The following is a 19,223-nucleotide window of genomic DNA, read 5'->3' as shown; positions in this document are numbered from 1 at the left end:
AGTGAAAGGCCTCTGTGTTATTCCACATTTCACATGTGGCTGCATTTCTGAGAAATGTATTATTTCAAAATTTAATAATCACCATCTATAAACAAAAGGTGCACAAGAGATTCATATCGGTAGGCAACTTCCCTCTTCACTTAGACCCAATGTTGCTATGCAATGACAACTTTGGGGGTCATGTAATTTGTTGATATACAGTCGTGGCCAAAAGTTTTGAGAATTACATAAATATTGGAAATTGGAAAAGTTGCTGCTTAAGTTTTTATAATAGCAATTTGCATATACTCCAGAATGTTATGAAGAGTGATCAGATGAATTGCATAGTCCTTCTTTGCCATGAAAATTAACTTAATCCCAAAAAAAACTTTCCACTGCATTTCATTGCTGTCATTAAAGGACCTGCTGAGATCATTTCAGTAATCGTCTTGTTAACTCAGGTGAGAACGTTGACGAGCACAAGGCTGGAGATCATTATGTCAGGCTGATTGGGTTAAAATGGCAGACTTGACCTGTTAAAAGGAGGGTGATGCTTGAAATCATTGTTCTTCCATTGTGAACCATGGTGACCTGCAAAGAAACGCGTGCAGCCATCATTGCGTTGCATAAAAATCGCTTCACAGGCAAGGATATTGTGGCTACTAAGATTGCACCTCAATCAACAATTTATAGGATCATCAAGAACTTCAAGGAAAGAGGTTCAATTCTTGTTAAGAAAGCTTCAGGGCGTCCAAGAAAGTCCAGCAAGCGCCAGGATCGTCTCCTAAAGAGGATTCAGCTGCGGGATCGGAGTGCCACCAGTGCAGAGCTTGCTCAGGAATGGCAGCAGGCAGGTGTGAGCGCATATGCACGCACAGTGAGGTGAAGACTTTTGGAAGATGGCCTGGTGTCAAGAAGGGCAGCAAAGAAGCCACTTCTCTCCAAAAAAAACATCAGGGACAGATTTATCTTCTGCAGAAAATATGGTGAATGGACTGCTGAGGACTGGGGCAAAGTCATATTCTCCGATGAAGCCTCTTTCCGATTGTTTGGGGCATCAGGAAAAAAGCTTGTCCGGAGAAGAAAAGGTGAGTGCTACCATCAGTCCTGTGTCATGCCAACAGTAAAGTATCCTGAGACCATTCATGTGTGGGGTTGCTTCTCATCCAAGGGAGTGGGCTCACTCACAATTTTGCACAAAAACACAGCCATGAATAAAGAATGGTACCAAAACACCCTCCAACAGCAACTTCTTCCAACAATCCAACAACAGTTTAGTGAAGAACAATGCATTTTCCAGCACGATGGAGCACCGTGCCATAAGGCAAAAGTGATAACTAAGTGGCTCGGGGACCAAAACGTTGACATTTTGGGTCCATGGCCTGGACACTCCCCAGATCTTAATCCCATTGAGAACTTGTGGGCAATCCTCAAGAGGCGGGTGGACAAACAAAAACCCACTAATTCTGACAAACTCCAAGAAGTGATTATGAAAGAATGGGTTGCTATCAGTCAGGAATTGGCCCAGAAGTTAACTGAGAGCATGCCCAGTCGAATTGCAGAGGTCCTGAAAAAGAAGGGCCAACACTGCAAATACTGACTCTTTGCATAAATGTCATGTAATTGTCGATAAAAGCCTTTGAAACGTATGAAGTGCGTGTAATTATATTTCACTACATCACAGAAACAACTGAAACAAAGATCTAAAAGCAGTTTAGCAGCAAACTTTGTGAAAACTAATATTTGTGTCATTCTCAAAACTATAAAAAAAAACTTACTTTGAACTGAAACCTAATAGATACCATTACAGTCTGTGGGGTCTGTAGGCTCTATTTGGCTCAGTTATGTGCTGAATCCATCTGTTCTTGTGCTCTATTGGAAGAGCAGAAGAAAGGAAAAGCGAACGCTGATTTGAAAGCAGCCTAAGGGCTTGTTCACATCACTGTTATGCATTCCGTTTTGGCTTTACGTTATAACAAAGGTTATAATGGAAAATAATGGAATACATAAGACAGAAATCAAAACGTAAACCTTAAGGGTCCATTCACACGTCCGTTTTTTCTTTCCTGATCTGTTCCGTTTTTTGCGGAACAGATCAGGACCAGATCAGGACCCATTCATTTTCAATGAGTCCTGGAAAAAATCGGACAGCACAATGTGTGCTGTCCGTTTCCGTTGTTCCGTTCCGCATGTCCGTTTAAATATTAAACATGTCCTATTATGTTCCTGAAAAATCGGATCCTGGTACAATGCAAAGTCAATGGTTCCGCAAAAAACGGAAGACATTCGGATGTCATTCCGTATGTCTTCCGTTTTTTGCGGAATCCAAACAACTTTATTTGATTATTGAAATGTATACATGTTTCCGTTTTTTGCGGATCCGCAAAAAACGGATGACATACGGAAACATTTTCAGGAACAACGGATCTGCAAAAAACGGACCGAAATTCGGATTATAGAAAAATACTGACGTGTGAATGTAGCCTTAGATGCATTTTGTTTAGATCTGTCAACATAGAATACTATGGGTAGCATAACAAATCCGTCTGGTTTCCTGCGGACAGGACTTTGTTTTCCGTTCTGCATATCAGACAGCACTATTGTAAGGGTGACACTAAAGGGGACAGCACTATTGTGTGGGGGACACTAAGAGGAGGCAGCACTGCTATAAGAGGGCAGCACTATTGAGAAGGGGACACTAAGGTGGCAGCACTATTGGAAAGGAGGACACTAAGAGGAGGCAGCACTACTATAAGACGGCAGCACTATTGTGAAGGGGACACTAAGGTGGCAACACTATTGTGAAGGGCACACTAAGGGGGCAGCATTATTGTGAAGGAAACACTAAGGGGGCAGCACTATTGTGAAGGGCACACTAAGGGGGCAGCACTATTGTGTAGGGGATACTAAGGGGGCAGCACTACTACAGGGAGTGCAGAATTATTAGGCAAATGAGTATTTTGACCACATCATCCTCTTTATGCATGTTGTCTTACTCCAAGCTGTATAGGCTCGAAAGCCTACTACCAATTAAGCATATTAGGTGATGTGCATCTCTGTAATGAGAAGGGGTGTGGTCTAATGACATCAACACCCTATATCAGGTGTGCATAATTATTAGGCAAAATGGGTCAAAAGAAGGACTTGACAGGCTCAGAAAAGTCAAAAATAGTGAGATATCTTGCAGAGGGATGCAGCACTCTTAAAATTGCAAAGCTTCTGAAGCGTGATCATCGAACAATCAAGCGTTTCATTCAAAATAGTCAACAGGGTCGCAAGAAGCGTGTGGAAAAACCAAGGCGCAAAATAACTGCCCATGAACTGAGAAAAGTCAAGCGTGCAGCTGCCAAGATGCCACTTGCCACCAGTTTGGCCATATTTCAGAGCTGCAACATCACTGGAGTGCCCAAAAGCACAAGGTGTGCAATACTCATAGACATGGCCAAGGTAAGAAAGGCTGAAAGACGACCACCACTGAACAAGACACACAAGCTGAAACGTCAAGACTGGGCCAAGAAATATCTCAAGACTGATTTTTCTAAGGTTTTATGGACTGATGAAATGAGAGTGAGTCTTGATGGGCCCGTGGCTGGATTGGTAAAGGGCAGAGAGCTCCAGTCCGACTCAGACGCCAGCAAGGTGGAGGTGGAGTACTGGTTTGGGCTGGTATCATCAAAGATGAGCTTGTGGGGCCTTTTCGGGTTGAGGATGGAGTCAAGCTCAACTCCCAGTCCTACTGCCAGTTTCTGGAAGACACCTTCTTCAAGCAGTGGTACAGGAAGAAGTCTGCATCCTTCAAGAAAAACATGATTTTCATGCAGGACAATGCTCCATCACACGCGTCCAAGTACTCCGCAATGTGGCTGGTAAGAAAAGGTATAAAAGAAGAAAATCTAATGACATGGCCTCCTTGTTCACCTGATCTGAACCCCATTGAGAACCTGTGGTCCATCATCAAATGTGAGATTTACAAGGAGGGAAAACAGTACACCTCTCTGAACAGTGTCTGGGAGGCTGTGGTTGCTGCTGCACGCAATGTTGATGGTGAACAGATCAAAACACTGACAGAATCCATGGATGGCAGGCTTTTGAGTGTCCTTGCAAAGAAAGGTGGCTATATTGGTCACTGATTTGTTTTTGAATGTCAGAAATGTATATTTGTGAATGTTGAGATGTTATATTGGTTTCACTGGTAAAAATAAATAATTGAAATGGGTATATATTTGTTTTTTGTTAAGTTGCCTAATAATTATGCACAGTAATAGTCACCTGCACACACAGATATCCCCCTAAAATAGCTAAAACTAAAAACAAACTAAAAACCACTTCCAAAAATATCAGCTTTGATATTAATGAGTTTTTTGGGTTCATTGAGAACATGGTTGTTGTTCAATAATAAAATTAATCCTCAAAAATACAATTTGCCTAATAATTCTGCACTCCCTGTATAAGAGGGCAGCATTATTGTCAAGGAGACACTAAGGTGGCAGCACTATTGTGAAGGGGACACTAAGGGGGCCGCACAATTGTCAAGGGGACACTAAGATGGCAGCACTATTGTGAAGGGCACACTAAGGGGGCAGCACTATTGTGTAGGGGATACTAAGGGGGCAGCACTACTATAAGAGGGCAGCATTATTGTCAAGGAGACACTAAGGTGGCAGCACTATTGTGAAGGGGACACTAAGGGGGCCGCACAATTGTCAAGGGGACACTAAGATGGCAGCACTATTGTGAAGGGCACACTAAGGGGGCAGCACTATTGTGAAGGGCACACTAAGGGGGCAGCACTATTGTGAAGGGCAAACTAAGGGGGCAGCACTATTGTGTAGGGGATACTAAGGGGGCAGCACTACTATAAGAGGGCAGCATTATTGTCAAGGAGACACTAAGGTGACAGCACTATTGTGAAGGGGACACAAAGGGGGCCGCACAACTGTCAAGGGGACACTAAGATGGCAGCACTATTGTGAAGGGCACACTAAGGGGGCAGCACTATTGTGAAGGGCACACTAAGGGGGCAGCACTACTATAAGAGGGCAGCATTATTGTCAAGGAGACACTAAGGTGGCAGCACTATTGTGAAGGGGACACAAAGGGAGCCGCACAACTGTCAAGGGGGCACTAAGATGGCAGCACTATTGTGAAGGGCACACTAAGGGGGCAGCACTATTGTGTAGGGGACACTATGGGTGCAGCACTACTATAAGAAGGCAGCACTAGTGTAAAGGGGACACTAAGGTGGCAGCACTACTGTGAAGGGCACACTAAGGGGGCAGCACTATTGTGTAGGGGACACTATGGGTGCAGCACTACTATAAGAAGGCAGCACTATTGTGAAGGGGACACTAAGGTGGCAGCACTACTGTGAAGGGCACACTAAGGGGGCAGCACTATTGTGTAGAGCACACTAAGGGGGCTGCACAATTGTGTAGAGGACACTAAGGGGACAGTACTATTGTGTAGAGGACACTAAGGTGGCAGTACTATTGTGTAGGGGACACTAAGAGGGCAGCACTACTATAAGAGGGAAGCACTATTGTGAAGGGGACACTAAGTTGGCAGCACTACTGTGAAGGGCACACTAAGGGTTCAGCAAAATTGTGAAGGGCACACTAAGGGGGCAGTACTATTGTGTAGGGGACACTAAAGGGGCAGCACTATTGTAAGTGGGACACTAAGAGGGGGCAGCACTATAGTGAAGGGGACACTAAAGTGGCAGCACTATTGTGTAGGGGACACTTAACACTAAGGGAGTTGGTAGGCACGGCTCCAGGACGATGGCACAGGCACTAAGCATCACTAGTGCCCTCCTGTCGTCCTTATGGCTTCCCTGTTACATACACACACACAGCAGAGGAGGAGGGACCGGAAACCGTCATCACTCCCCGTCAGCAATGTGCCCAGTGTGTGACATGCAGTAGCAGACATGGGAGCAAATCTAGTCCGCGCCTTCAGGAACTTCAATGTGGAGAGCCGGGCACACCGCCTAATCGGCAAAGACAAGCCCAGCGCAGCGCCCGCTCACCCGGGCACCAGGGAGGCTATAGGAGCTGTGCTGTCCAGTAAGTGTATTGCATGACCTTCCCGTGTCACTGCCAGCAGGGGGCGCTGCAGAGGAGCGATGAGCACAGACTTCTGTGCCTTCTGTTTACACTCTGGATGCGTTTCATCTTCCGGAAGCAGCGTCTCGTGGTAATGGTGCATGCCGGGAGATGAAGTCCTTGCGTGGAGGTCGTGGGCTGCTCTGTTCATGTGGCTGATTGGTGGCTGTATGTGGTGGGTGCTCTCCCCTGAGAAAATTGGAGTTACCAGTTAATTTTACTACTAGGGAATTTCTCCTTACTAGAATAACTGTATGGTTTCTACTAGGGATGAGCGCATCGACTTCGGATGAAAGATTCCAAGTCGATTCGCATAAGACTTTGTTAGAATACTGTAGTGAGCGCTTAGAATGTATTGGCTCCGATGAGCCGAAGTTATTACTACTGTAAAAAAAAACATTTTTACCAAACTCGGGTTCGGTTCCAAGGTACCACTTGGAACCGAAACCGAGTTCAGTAAAAGGTTTTTAACAGTAGAAATGAATTTCTGAAGTTACTACCTGAAGTCTCGCCAATACATTCTAATACTGTGCGAAGCTCCTTCTCCGTATAGTATTCTAACAAAGTTTTATGCAAATTGACTTTGTATATTTCATCCGAAGTCGATTCGCTCATCCCTAGTTTCTACCTGCCCATGCTGTAAGAAACAAAACGTCTACTCGCCGATCCCCAGCCCCTGCAGTTCTGATGGCATCAAGTCCCCGCTGCCCCTCACTTCCTACTACTGTCTTGAAATGGCTTTGGATGCAGCTCAGTTTAAAGGGGTTGCATCATCTCAAACATATGCCACCAATGTTAGAGATGACACTACCCCTTTAACTACCTAACTGTTCTGCCTGAGCTCAGCTCGGCAGTGGGAAAAGTACTGAACTGTTCTGCCCCAGCTGGGCTCGGGCACAAAGTGGAGGGGGAGGGCTGCTTTAGATGCTGCTTTCTCCTGACTGGTAGCAGCTGGAAACATGCAAGCTGACATTCCAGTTTTTCATACAAGACCAGAATGACAGCTAAAGTCCAAGCAACAGAGGCAAAATCACTGTTAGAAATCAAGTCGGGAATGATCACGGGTAAGGCTGCTTTCACACTAGCGTTCGTCGGTCCGCTCGTGAGCTCCGTTTGAAGGGGCTCACGAGCGGACCCGAACGCAGCCGTCCAGCCCTGATGCAGTCTGAATGGATGCGGATCCGCTCAGACTGCATCAGTCTGGCGGCGTTCAGCCTCCGCTCCGCTCGCCTCCGCACGGACAGGCGGACAGCTGAACGCTGCTTGCAGCGTTCGGGTGTCCGCCTGGCCGTGCGGAGGCGTGCGGATCCGTCCAAACTTACAATGTAAGTCAATGGGGACGGATCCGTTTGAAGATGCCACAATATGGCTCAATCTTCAAGCGGATCCGTCCCCCATTGACTTTACATTGAAAGTCTGGACGGATCCGTCCGAGGCTATTTTCACACTTAGCTTTTTTTTGCCATTTTAATGCAGACGGATCCGTTCTGAACGGAGCCTCCGTCTGCATTAATATGATCGGATCCGTTCAGAACGGATCTGATCGAACGCTAGTGTGAAAGTAGCCTAAAACCGCTTTTACTTTCACTTTCAGCTGCATCCCGATTTCTATCAGTGATATCTTCCCCTGTGCTGCACATATTGCTGTCATTCTGGTATTGTCTGAAAGAGAATGAGGGAGCAGCTGCAGAGCTGACAGGCTGCAGCAGGAGAGAAAAATAGTCAAAATATATAGCAATGTTGTATTATAATCATTGTACAGACCCACATAATAATTTTTTTTTTTTTTTTAACCACACATCGAATGCCATAAATAAATTCCACAAAAAAATGTAAAAATTACTATTTTTTTATCTTTCCCCCTAAAAATTAAATAATAAAAGTTATTTAATACACTATATGTATCCAAAAATGGTTCCTAAAAAACCTACAACTAATCCTGCAAAATAAAAATAAAATTTGAAATTTTTTTTTTTTTAAAGTTATGACTGCTAGAACACAAAGGGGGGAAATATTATTCGTCATTCAGGCTAAAATGAATGATGTCACTAAGGGATTAAAAAGGCAATTGTTTCCCCTGAGTTATGTGCCAACAAGATTTACTGCAGACACACGTTAAAAATCTACAATTAAAAAAGTTACCGTATTTTTCGCTTTATAAGACACACTTTTTCCCCTCTAAAAGAGGGGGGGAAAGCCGGAAATGGCAGTGCGTCTTATAAAACGATGGTTGACTTTAACGGTGTGTCACCCACAGAGCCCCCATAACGGTGTGTCACCCACAGAGCCCCCATAACGGTGTGTCACCCACAGAGCCCCCATAACGGTGTGTCACCCACAGAGCCCCCATAACGGTGTGTCATCCCCAGACCATTAGTTCAAAATCCACCAAAAGCACACCTTTTGGTTCAAAATATATATTTTTTTTATTTTCCTCCTCAAAAACCTAGGTGCGTCTTATAAAGCGAAAAATGCGGTACATTTTTGGGAGGGTTTTTCCAATTTTAATGTGATTGCTAGGAGGTTAATCACTTGCTTGGCCCTTTTCAGCCAGTAATTGGTTATTTCACAAAATGAGCTGTAGCTGACCCTTTTTGTCCGTCCAAAAAGTGGGATTTATGAAATCATTAAAGGGTGGAAGGTATCGCTCCTCATGCAGCTGTCTGTATGAACATACAAAGATTTAACTCTCTATGGCTCATCCTAATTGTTAGGATTGAATTCTGGTTGAGCTGATGTGTGGCACATCATGATGTCACAAGTGAGCGCAGTCCAGTCTGTGACTGGATGGTGATGTCACAAGTGAGCGCAGTCCAGTCTGTGACTGGATGGTGATGTCACAAGTGAGCGCAGTCCAGTCTGTGACTGGATGGTGATGTCACAAGTGAGTGCAGTCTAGTCTGTGACTGGATGGTGATGTCACAAGTGAGTGCAGTCTAGTCTGTGACTGGATGGTGATGTCACAAGTGAGCGCAGTCTAGTCTGTGACTGGATGGTGATGTCACAAGTGAGTGCAGTCTAGTCTGTGACTGGATGGTGATGTCACAAGTGAGCGCAGTCTAGTGTGTTGAAGGTCATATCACAGTAGGGGTATGCGCACAGATTTCTCCTTTGGTAGATTCCACGGCAGAAATCCAAGACTGGTTCTTTGATTTCTTCTGTAGATTTGCATTTAACAATTTTCGCAGGAGCAATGCGATTTTCTGAACAAAAATGCATCAAAATGACATATGTTTTTGATATGGGGTGTGCATGCGCCAGTTACTGGCGTGAAATTGGCACATGCGTCCTATAGGGAAATATGATGTCACAGTGCCACAGGGCTGGCCTAAGCTTACTGAGGTAGGGGGAACTTGGGCACTTTCAGAAAACTCCGCCCCTGGGCACTTGAGACGGCTCATTAGCATATAATAAAAATAACTTTTTGGACTATTTGAAGCATCTAAAAAAAAATAAACACATGTAACATCTGTGTCATGTCTTTGTGCCCCACTGAACTATGGGATCTGTTTAAAACCGGTCAGGTAGGTGACAGACTCCCTTTAATAAAGGTGGACCACCCCTTTGAAGCTGTATTATTATTATTATTTTTTTTTTTTTGACTGTATGACCCCTTTAAGGCCTTATTCACACATCCGCAATTTTCCTTACAGTCCGTTTTTTTGCGGATCCGTGTTTCCGTAAAAACCTTCAGTTTTTTACAAAAGTGCATCCACATCCATTCCGTGTTTCCGCAGAAATAAAAAAGGAATACATGCTGCTAGGGTAATGCGGATGACATTTGATGTCTTTCCGCATGTCATCCGCTTTTTTGCGGACTCATTGAGTACAATGGGTCCGCGGACCGCATTTGCGGCCAAAAGTAGGACATGCTTCATTTTTTTTGCGCAACCGCATCACGGAAGTGCTGATGCGGACAGCAATTACTCCCCCATTGAAATGAATGGATCCGCACCTGTTCCGCAAAATTGCGGAGCAGATGCGGAAGGAAAATTGCGGACGTGTGAATTAAGCGGGTAGGACAGTTTGTGGTGTCACACTGCAGCTCTGCCTGGTCAGATTGGCTTCTGTATGTCAGCACAGGCTCAGGTTTCCTAACATTCATACTAGGGGAGCTCAGAGATCTGTAAGGCTCATTTACAATACTCTTATTTTTTTACTTTAGTATGTCATTGCTATTGTAATTGTATTACCTATTTTTTATTTTATTTTTAGATCACCCAGGCATCCAGGATAAAATTTACAAAAAAGATGATCAGCTTTTATCACGGTTGAAAGACGTATATGTTGACTCCACAGATCCGTCGCCCCAGGTAAATGTTGGCATGTTGTCATTCAAACGTTCCCACTTGAATGCTGTTAGTATTATTTCATTTTATGCATTTTGGGGGAAAAATAGGTTTGTGATTAACGGAAGAGGTCTCATTATGATGGAAAACCCACTCTTCCCATTACTTATGGGGAGAAAAGAATACGCAACTTGGTGGTGTAAACTGGGCTAAATCGGCTAAAACGTATATCTCTAGTTTTCGATATAGAACATTTCTCTTAGGCCTCATGCACACGACCGTTGTCCTGGTCCGCATCTGAGCCGCAGTCTTTGCAGCTCGGGTGCGGACCCATTCACTTCAATGGGGCCGCAAAAGATGGGGACAGCACTCCATGTGCTGTCCGCATCCGTTGCTCCGTTCCGTGGCCCCGCAAAAAAAATATAACATGTCCTATTCTTGTGCGTTTTGCGGACAAGAATAGGCATTTCTACAATGGGCCGCCTGTTCCGTTCCGCAAATTGAGGAAGGCACACGGGCAGCTTCCGTGTTTTGTGGATCCGCAATTTGCGGATCGCAAAAAACACAACGGTCGTGTCCTTAAAATGTACAGTTATCTTTAAAACCTTTAAGAAGCACATTAAACCAACAGGGAATGCTAGGATATTTCAGCTGTGGAAATGTAGTTCCAGGGTGAAGCTACACAAGGGTTTTATTTTACAGTGAAGCTGTAGCTATATTCTAAATGCTAAGGAACATTGCAAATGTACTGCCGTACTGGTCACGTGTGTCATATACAGAACATGAAGGCTGCTGACGCACACAGTAGTGTGCTTTTGGCCTCCATCTGGCCAGTATACATCATTATGTATTAGGATAGGTCATTAGTAGGAGATTGCCTGGACTCTGACTCCAGAACCCCCTCCAGTCGGCAGTATGAAGAGACCCCAGCAGTCTGGGAGTTCCTAAACCTCTTTCTAGGCCAGTGGCGTCACGTGGCCTCGGTGCAGCTCAGCCCCAGTCATCTGCAGTACCAAGCACAGCCACTGTTTAATGAATGGCGCTGTGCAGAGGCTGCGGCGCCCCAATGATCGTGAGGGTGCCAAGCATTGTAAGCTTACCCATCACATACTGATTCCCCTTCCCGAGTATAGGGCATCAGTATCAGCTCTGCTATCAACAATGAGACATAAATCAGACTGCAGAAGACCCAGGAGATGAGTTGGTATCACCAAGGGAAATTATTGGACCACTGCATGGGAGAATATATGGACTAGAGCCGCTCTTCTTTCCTCGGTGGGGCATAGAGAAAAGGGTCATCCTGGTGAGAAAACCTCTTTAAATGCGAGTTGATCTGTCCTCACAGTACATGTCCAGTATGCTGCAGTTTATTACGCCTTGAAGGCTTTCAATGTTCAAATAATAAAAAGGCCCTTTGAAAATAACATTTATGTATTACGGCACAATGGAAGAAAATTACGCCCATTACTTACTCATTTAAATAGTGTGTTTTTTTTCCTAATGAATATTTAGCCTCCATTAAGGTTTTCATTATGCTGCTTCCTTATAATTATGTACTACCTGAAAAGCTCCATGATGTGTCCCCTGCGTTGCTTGGATTTGTAGCCCGTTGTCGTCATTCTGTGTGTCGATAATATGCTCTCCTTGAGGCCCATTATGGATTGCTTCCCGAGTCACACTGTGTACTTCATTGAATGGATCTCTTGCTGTTTCAGGTTAAAAATAATATGGAAACGTGCTGCTCCATTTGTCAATTAGCACGCTGCTTTTGGACAAAGAAAAGTCCCTCACGTTTTTCTCCCTCTTGCCCAGTGTAGTGGATATTTACAAAAATATTCACCATTTGGCTAGTTTCTGTATCATTTTTAGCCATAGTAAAAGGTTTTTATGTAACCTAAATACAATTAACATTTACATCACTAAATAAATATTTTTGCTCAAAACATAACTTTGTGTGTGACGTTAATATCAAATTTCGGTCCACAGTGTGTGATTTTTAGACCTTTTATTGTACTTAGGGGCAGATTGGGAACTTAAAGTGACCCTAGAAACCTAAAAGTGGCCCCTTGTAGGCTAGTCAAAATTGACAGAAGGCGGGGCAAAACAAATAAGTAAGCAAGGACAAAACAAGTAGGCAGGACTAGCACTACTGTAGTGCAGCACAAATACCGCCCCTGCAGGACCAAATACCACAGTATAGCACAAAATACTGCCCCAGCAGAACCAGATACCACGATGGAACACAAAATACTGCCACACTCGCTGCAGTATTCAACTGTTCACCGGCCGTGAGAAGGGCTCTGGTGACCCCCTAGAGCAGGAATAGCCAACCTGGGGCTCTCTAGCTGTTGTAAAACTACAGCTCCCACCATGCCCTGCTGATAGCTGTAGGCAGTCTGGGCATGATGGGAGTTATAGTTTTGCAATAGCTGGAGAGCCTCGGGTTGGTCATTCTTGGTATATTTCCCTGTAGGATATATGGCCATTTCATCCCTGTGTGTACTATGCAATGTCATTATTTCTGGTAATGGCCCCTTCCCGAAGAAGTCAGCTGGCTTTGTAATGGAGGCAATGGGGCACTGGGGATTATGGCCACTATTTATCTGGGCAGACTTTGGTGTTATTTGGCACAGTATAGCACTTTCTGAGCACTGCCACTATTTGGTATGTACTAAACGTATGGATATTAAATCAGATAGTATGTAAATATACAGAATGTAATGGGGTAAACTACTGTAATCCACCAATCCTACAATATGCAGTGTGCGATAATGCCAAACTGTCCAATAATAAACACTTTGCATGAATAGGACATCATGCTACGGACGGTGTATATGTATTTAAGCTGATACTAACAAATATGCCAGCAATAAAACTAAACAGTCGCAATAGAGACTAGGCCTCATTTGTCAAAACTATCGAACAGTAAAGTTGAATGGTGACATTTATCAAAACGGGTGCAAACTGATGAAAATTGACTTATTTGCCCCTAGCAACCAATCAAATTGACCTTTAATTTTCCAAAGGAGCTCTATAAAATGAAAGGTGGAATCTGATGCTGTGGGCACCTAAGCCAATTTCCTTTTGGATCACTTTTGAGAAATCTCCCCCCAATGTGTTGTCTATAGAAACCAATAGCTGTGCAGTTTTCATTTTCGACACAGCAAGTTGAGAATTGAAAGCTGAGCTCTGACTTGTTGCTATGGGCAACAAGGCCAGCGTTACTGTTAGACCGTTTAGATGAATGTGGCCTACTATACTATACTATACTGTGCAGTAACCAAATCCTAAAGCTGAGGATGGCACCACGTCACCAGTCTATGATGGTCCAAACCTCCGATATGCCTGGTATTTATTGTGACCATCCTTATTTGTTTGTATTGCTGGCATATTTGTTACCATCTGTTTAACCCCTTAAGGACCCATGACGTAGCTGTACGTCATGGGTCCGATCCCTAAACATGGCACCCGCTCCTGTGTGCAGTGGGCGCCTTAGCCGCGGGATCTCTGCTATTTTAAATAGCAGAGACCCGCGGCACATTTATGCGATCAGCCATAAGGCTGATCGCACACATCTTACCTTTCATATGCCGTGGTCAAATGTGACCACGGCATCTGCGCAGACTGGAACCAGAAGTCGTGCGCTTCCGGTCCGGTAACAACGTTCCCCGGATGAGATCGGGGGACCTGTTACTACGATCTAATTGACCGAAGCCCCAAGCCAGCTTCCGAGTCAATTTAATGTATATATCAATTAGGGCTGCAACGAGTTATCAAAGTTATCGATAATATTTAATAACTGAATTTGTTGTCGACGAATCCAGTTATCGAATAATGGCCGATTTGTTGCTATGCGGGCGGGCGTAGGCGGTCAGGCGCTATGCCTGCAGGTCCTTAACTGGCAGTAACTTTTATTTGAGCTTTAAATCAGCGCATCTTTATTACCTTACAATGAAGTTCCGGTAACAGGCAGAGAGGGCGGCAGCATAACGTCACTTACTCACGTGACGCGCCTGCTTTATTCATAAAGTGTGCAGAGCAGGTGCGTCATGTGAGTGAGTGACGTTACGCCGCCGCCCGCTCTGCCTGTTACCGGAGCTTCATTGTATTTGTAAGGTAATAACGATCATAGCGCTGATTTAAAATTCCAAGTAAAAGTTACTGCCAGTAAAGGAATACTCTTTAGATATTATACTGCTGTGAGCGGCGGGGCCGGTGTATTGGGGGACACTGTTATGGGGGAGATCTGTGAATGACACATATAGCATAAGATGCTATATAGTGTAATCCATAGCTCCCCCCATAGCAGTGTCATCCACAGATCCCCCTCCCCATAACAGTGCCACCCACAGATCCTCCATAATAGTGTCATCCGCAGGTCCCCTCCATAACAGTGTGTCATCCAAAGGTCCCCTCCATAACAGTGTGTCATCCAAAGGTCCCCTCCATAACAGTTTGTCATCCGCAGGTCCCCTCCATAACAGTGTGTCATCCGCAGGTCCCCTCCATAACAGTGTGTCATCCGCAGGTCCCCTCCATAACAGTGTGTCATCCGCAGGTCCCCTCCATAACAGTGTGTCATCCGCAGGTCCCCTCCATAACAGTGTGTCATCCGCAGGTCCCCTCCATAACAGTGTGTCATCGGCAGGTCCCCTCCATAACAGTGTGTCATCGGCAGGTCCCCTCCATAACAGTGTGTCATCGGCAGGTCCCCTCCATAACAGTGTGTCATCGGCAGGTCCCCTCCATAACAGTGTGTCATCGGCAGGTCCCCTCCATAACAGTGTGTCATCGGCAGGTCCCCTCCATAACAGTGTGTCATCGGCAGGTCCCCTCCATAACAGTGTGTCATCGGCAGGTCCCCTCCATAACAGTGTGTCATCGGCAGGTCCCCTCCATAACAGTGTGTCATCGGCAGGTCCCCTCCATAACAGTGTGTCATCGGCAGGTCCCCTCCATAACAGTGTGTCATCGGCAGGTCCCCTCCATAACAGTGTGTCATCGGCAGGTCCCCTCCATAACAGTGTGTCATCGGCAGGTCCCCTCCATAACAGTGTGTCATCGGCAGGTCCCCTCCATAACAGTGTGTCATCGGCAGGTCCCCTCCATAACAGTGTGTCATCGGCAGGTCCCCTCCATAACAGTGTGTCATCGGCAGGTCCCCTCCATAACAGTGTGTCATCGGCAGGTCCCCTCCATAACAGTGTGTCATCGGCAGGTCCCCTCCATAACAGTGTGTCATCGGCAGGTCCCCTCCATAACAGTGTGTCATCGGCAGGTCCCCTCCATAACAGTGTGTCATCGGCAGGTCCCCTCCATAACAGTGTGTCATCGGCAGGTCCCCTCCATAACAGTGTGTCATCGGCAGGTCCCCTCCATAACAGTGTGTCATCGGCAGGTCCCCTCCATAACAGTGTGTCATCGGCAGGTCCCCTCCATAACAGTGTGTCATCGGCAGGTCCCCTCCATAACAGTGTGTCATCGGCAGGTCCCCTCCATAACAGTGTGTCATCGGCAGGTCCCCTCCATAACAGTGTGTCATCGGCAGGTCCCCTCCATAACAGTGTGTCATCGGCAGGTCCCCTCCATAACAGTGTGTCATCGGCAGGTCCCCTCCATAACAGTGTGTCATCGGCAGGTCCCCTCCATAACAGTGTGTCATCGGCAGGTCCCCTCCATAACAGTGTGTCATCGGCAGGTCCCCTCCATAACAGTGTGTCATCGGCAGGTCCCCTCCATAACAGTGTGTCATCGGCAGGTCCCCTCCATAACAGTGTGTCATCGGCAGGTCCCCTCCATAACAGTGTGTCATCGGCAGGTCCCCTCCATAACAGTGTGTCATCGGCAGGTCCCCTCCATAACAGTGTGTCATCGGCAGGTCCCCTCCATAACAGTGTGTCATCGGCAGGTCCCCTCCATAACAGTGTGTCATCGGCAGGTCCCCTCCATAACAGTGTGTCATCGGCAGGTCCCCTCCATAACAGTGTGTCATCGGCAGGTCCCCTCCATAACAGTGTGTCATCGGCAGGTCCCCTCCATAACAGTGTGTCATCCGCAGGTCCCCTCCATAACAGTGTGTCATCCGCAGGTCCCCTCCATAACAGTGTGTCATCCGCAGGTCCCCCATAACTTTTTTACATTGTAATGCAAATTTTTTATAATTATGCTACTCCTAAATTTATTTTGATATGGCATTTGAACACAATTTTTCAAGTAAAATCATATAAACCGCTTGTTTGTCATTTTGGTGTTTTTTTTCCTGATTAATCAATGAAATTATCGACAACTAATCGATTATTCAAATGATCGTTAGCTGCAGCCCTAATATAAATACAGGCCACTAGGTGGCAGCCTTGTATTGATATAGTGCAATTGAATTCTTCAATGATGGCTATTTAGCCATCACTGAATATTATGGGCAATTGAATGATTGCCAGTTATTGTCACTCAAGGTGACTTAAAAAAAAAATAGTTTTTACAAATATAAAAAAAACTAAAAGTTCAAATCACCCCCCTTTCCTAAAAATAAAAATACTTAACCAATAAAAAAAATAAACATCATGGGCATCGCCGCATGCGAAAATGCAATTTTTTGTCACTTCAGCTACCCAATAATTTTTTAATAAAAAGTGATCAAAAAGTCGCACACACTTAAAATTGGTATCACTGAAAAGAACAGATCGTCCCACTAAAAATGAGCCTTCACGTATAGCTACAAAAAAGGTATAGGCGTCAAAATATGGTTATGAAAATAAAAAATAATTGTTTCCTCAAAGGTTTAAAAAAAAAAATCAGTATAAAAACGCAAGAAAAAGTATTCAAGTGTGGTATCGTTGGAACCGTACCGACCTGGAGAATGAATATAATAGGTCAATTTTACCGCATAGTGTACAGTGTAAAAAAATAATAATAATAATAAAAACCTTTTATCAGAATAGCATTTTTTCCCCAATTCTACCCTATTGGGAATTTGTTTCCCGCTCCCTACTACATGGTATGCAACCGTAAATGGTGCCATTAGGAAGTACAACCTGTCCCGCAAAAAATAAGCCCTTATAAGGCTATGTGAATGGAAAAATAAAAAAGTTAGGACTATGGGAAGGCGGGGAGTGAAAAACGAAAGCACAAAAATGGAAAATCCCAGGGTGCTCAAGGGGTTAAAGAGGACCTGTCACCACTCCTAATATGCCTGTTTTAATAGTTACTTGCATTCCCCAATGTACCGTAATAACTATTCTGGAGCCTCTATTCTTATGGCTCTATGTTGTGCCATTCCTGTATTATTTCTACTAGAAGTTATGAATGTAGTAAGGGTACAGGGGGGAGATAACAAGTTTAGGGGGGGGGGGGGGTGTACCTGCACAGACTCACTCTATCAAATCAGTGCTGCCATTATCAGACTGTGCAGGTACACCCTCCAACTAGCTACCTCCTCTCTGTACCCTTACTGCAGACTGCTAGCAATTCATTTATAACTTCTAGTGCTAATAATAAAGGAACGGCACAACATAGAGCCATAAGAATAGATGTTCCAGAATTGTTATAACATGGGGAATTATGAAGGCATGTATGAGGCATCTCAGGAGAGGTGACAGGTCCTCTTTAAATACATATATACTGACACTACATTGTAAATTGTATTTTGATATATCTTCAATAAAGTTAGTTTTATTTTTGTACAGTTTGGCATTATTGTACATTGTGTATTGTATGTTTGGTTAATCTGGATACTGTGTAGTTCTAAGTAGGTATTTTATAAAAGGTACTCTATGGGCACCTCTTGGCTTTATGCAATTAATATAAAGCACAAAGAAGGCAACTGGGGCAAAATGGGCACCTGGAACAAGGGCAAACTGTTAGAGGGTATGTCTTTGCTGAAATTGTCCATCTCCGGTGTTCCTACAGTTTGGGCTTTATCTGTAAAATGACACTGGTCGATTCTGAAGGGCTTCTGAGCAGGTATACGTTAGTGGTGTCTGGATAGGTTATTTCATGTGATAAAGATTGTTTTTGTTGTTGTATCTTTAACAGTTTTGCTCTTTTTTTTTTTAAATAGGTAAAAGAAGGCGCCCCCTTACCTAAGCAAGAGGATTTGAGACCTCTAAAGCACATGATGAGGAATGAGACTTTTGGAATCACAGTGGACAACGTTCCTAAGGGAAAGATTTCTATTGTTGAGGCACTGTTTGTTTTGAGCAATCACAAAAAATCTCCAGAAACATGGACAGCAGAGAAAATAGCTGGAGAATACAATCTGGACATAAAGGATACAAAGGACATGTTGGAATTTTTCACACCTTTTGATATAAAAATCGTTACACCAAATGATAAGGAGAAAATTGCCGAAAAATAGGACTGCAGTACTAGTTTTGCTTTGTTAATGTTCTTTTATTTTTGAATTGTGAAAATTGTATATTGAAAGTAAATAGGATTTCTGATCAGTCTGCGTACATCAAAGTGGCAAATGTACACTTTTCACTCATGATTTCACTTGCAGATTGTGGCGCTTGTGGGTTGTTACCATAAAGTGGGCCATACTATTTGTTTTGGAGGAGGTGGATGTTAGATGTCTGTTCCCATGAGGGAGTTCTAAATTGAGGCAATAAATTTAAACATTATATATGGACTAAGCCCTCATTCTAGTATCATAAAATCTGAGACTCTCAGCCAATATATTTTGATCAAAACACATCTGTGCCCACCTACCCGCGCCAAGGTGGTGTCAGTCAGGCAGGTCCTACTCGAAACCTACCTATGCCTTATAGGCATTTATATTAAGGAGAGCAGGTCCTGCACACATTTTCAGTATGGCATCACCAGAGACTTGTTTGTACCTTTTATCTCTGTGCTT

General features: G+C 44.4%; 1 protein-coding gene across 1 annotated transcript; it reads left to right on the top strand.

The window, feature by feature from the left end:
* The first annotated feature begins 5,856 nt into the window (after window positions 1–5,856).
* NDUFAF4 (NADH:ubiquinone oxidoreductase complex assembly factor 4) lies at window positions 5,857–18,998 on the top strand. Its single transcript, XM_044291595.1, has 3 exons — window positions 5,857–6,044; window positions 10,299–10,396; window positions 18,429–18,998. Exons 1-3 carry the CDS (start codon window positions 5,909–5,911, stop codon window positions 18,723–18,725), a joined length of 531 nt encoding a protein of 176 aa, XP_044147530.1. The 5' UTR covers window positions 5,857–5,908; the 3' UTR covers window positions 18,726–18,998.
* The last annotated feature ends 225 nt before the right edge of the window (window positions 18,999–19,223 follow it).

The sequence above is a fragment of the Bufo gargarizans genome, chromosome 4 (assembly GCF_014858855.1).
Source record: "Bufo gargarizans isolate SCDJY-AF-19 chromosome 4, ASM1485885v1, whole genome shotgun sequence".
Lineage (NCBI taxonomy): Eukaryota > Metazoa > Chordata > Amphibia > Anura > Bufonidae > Bufo > Bufo gargarizans.
The sequence above is the reverse complement of the archived record's forward strand: the minus strand, read 5'-3'. Positions and strand labels throughout refer to the sequence as shown.

What these genes read in the sequence shown, in the direction of transcription:
- NDUFAF4 (XM_044291595.1), top strand. Translation starts at nt 5,909, where the DNA reads ATGGGAGCAAATCTAGTCCGCGCCTTCAGGAACTTCAATGTGGAGAGC. An exon ending in TATAGGAGCTGTGCTGTCCA is followed by an intron (nt 6,045 to 10,298) that starts GTAAGTGTATTG and finishes TTTTATTTTTAG; the next exon opens with ATCACCCAGGCATCCAGGAT. An exon ending in CCACAGATCCGTCGCCCCAG is followed by an intron (nt 10,397 to 18,428) that starts GTAAATGTTGGC and finishes TTTTTTAAATAG; the next exon opens with GTAAAAGAAGGCGCCCCCTT.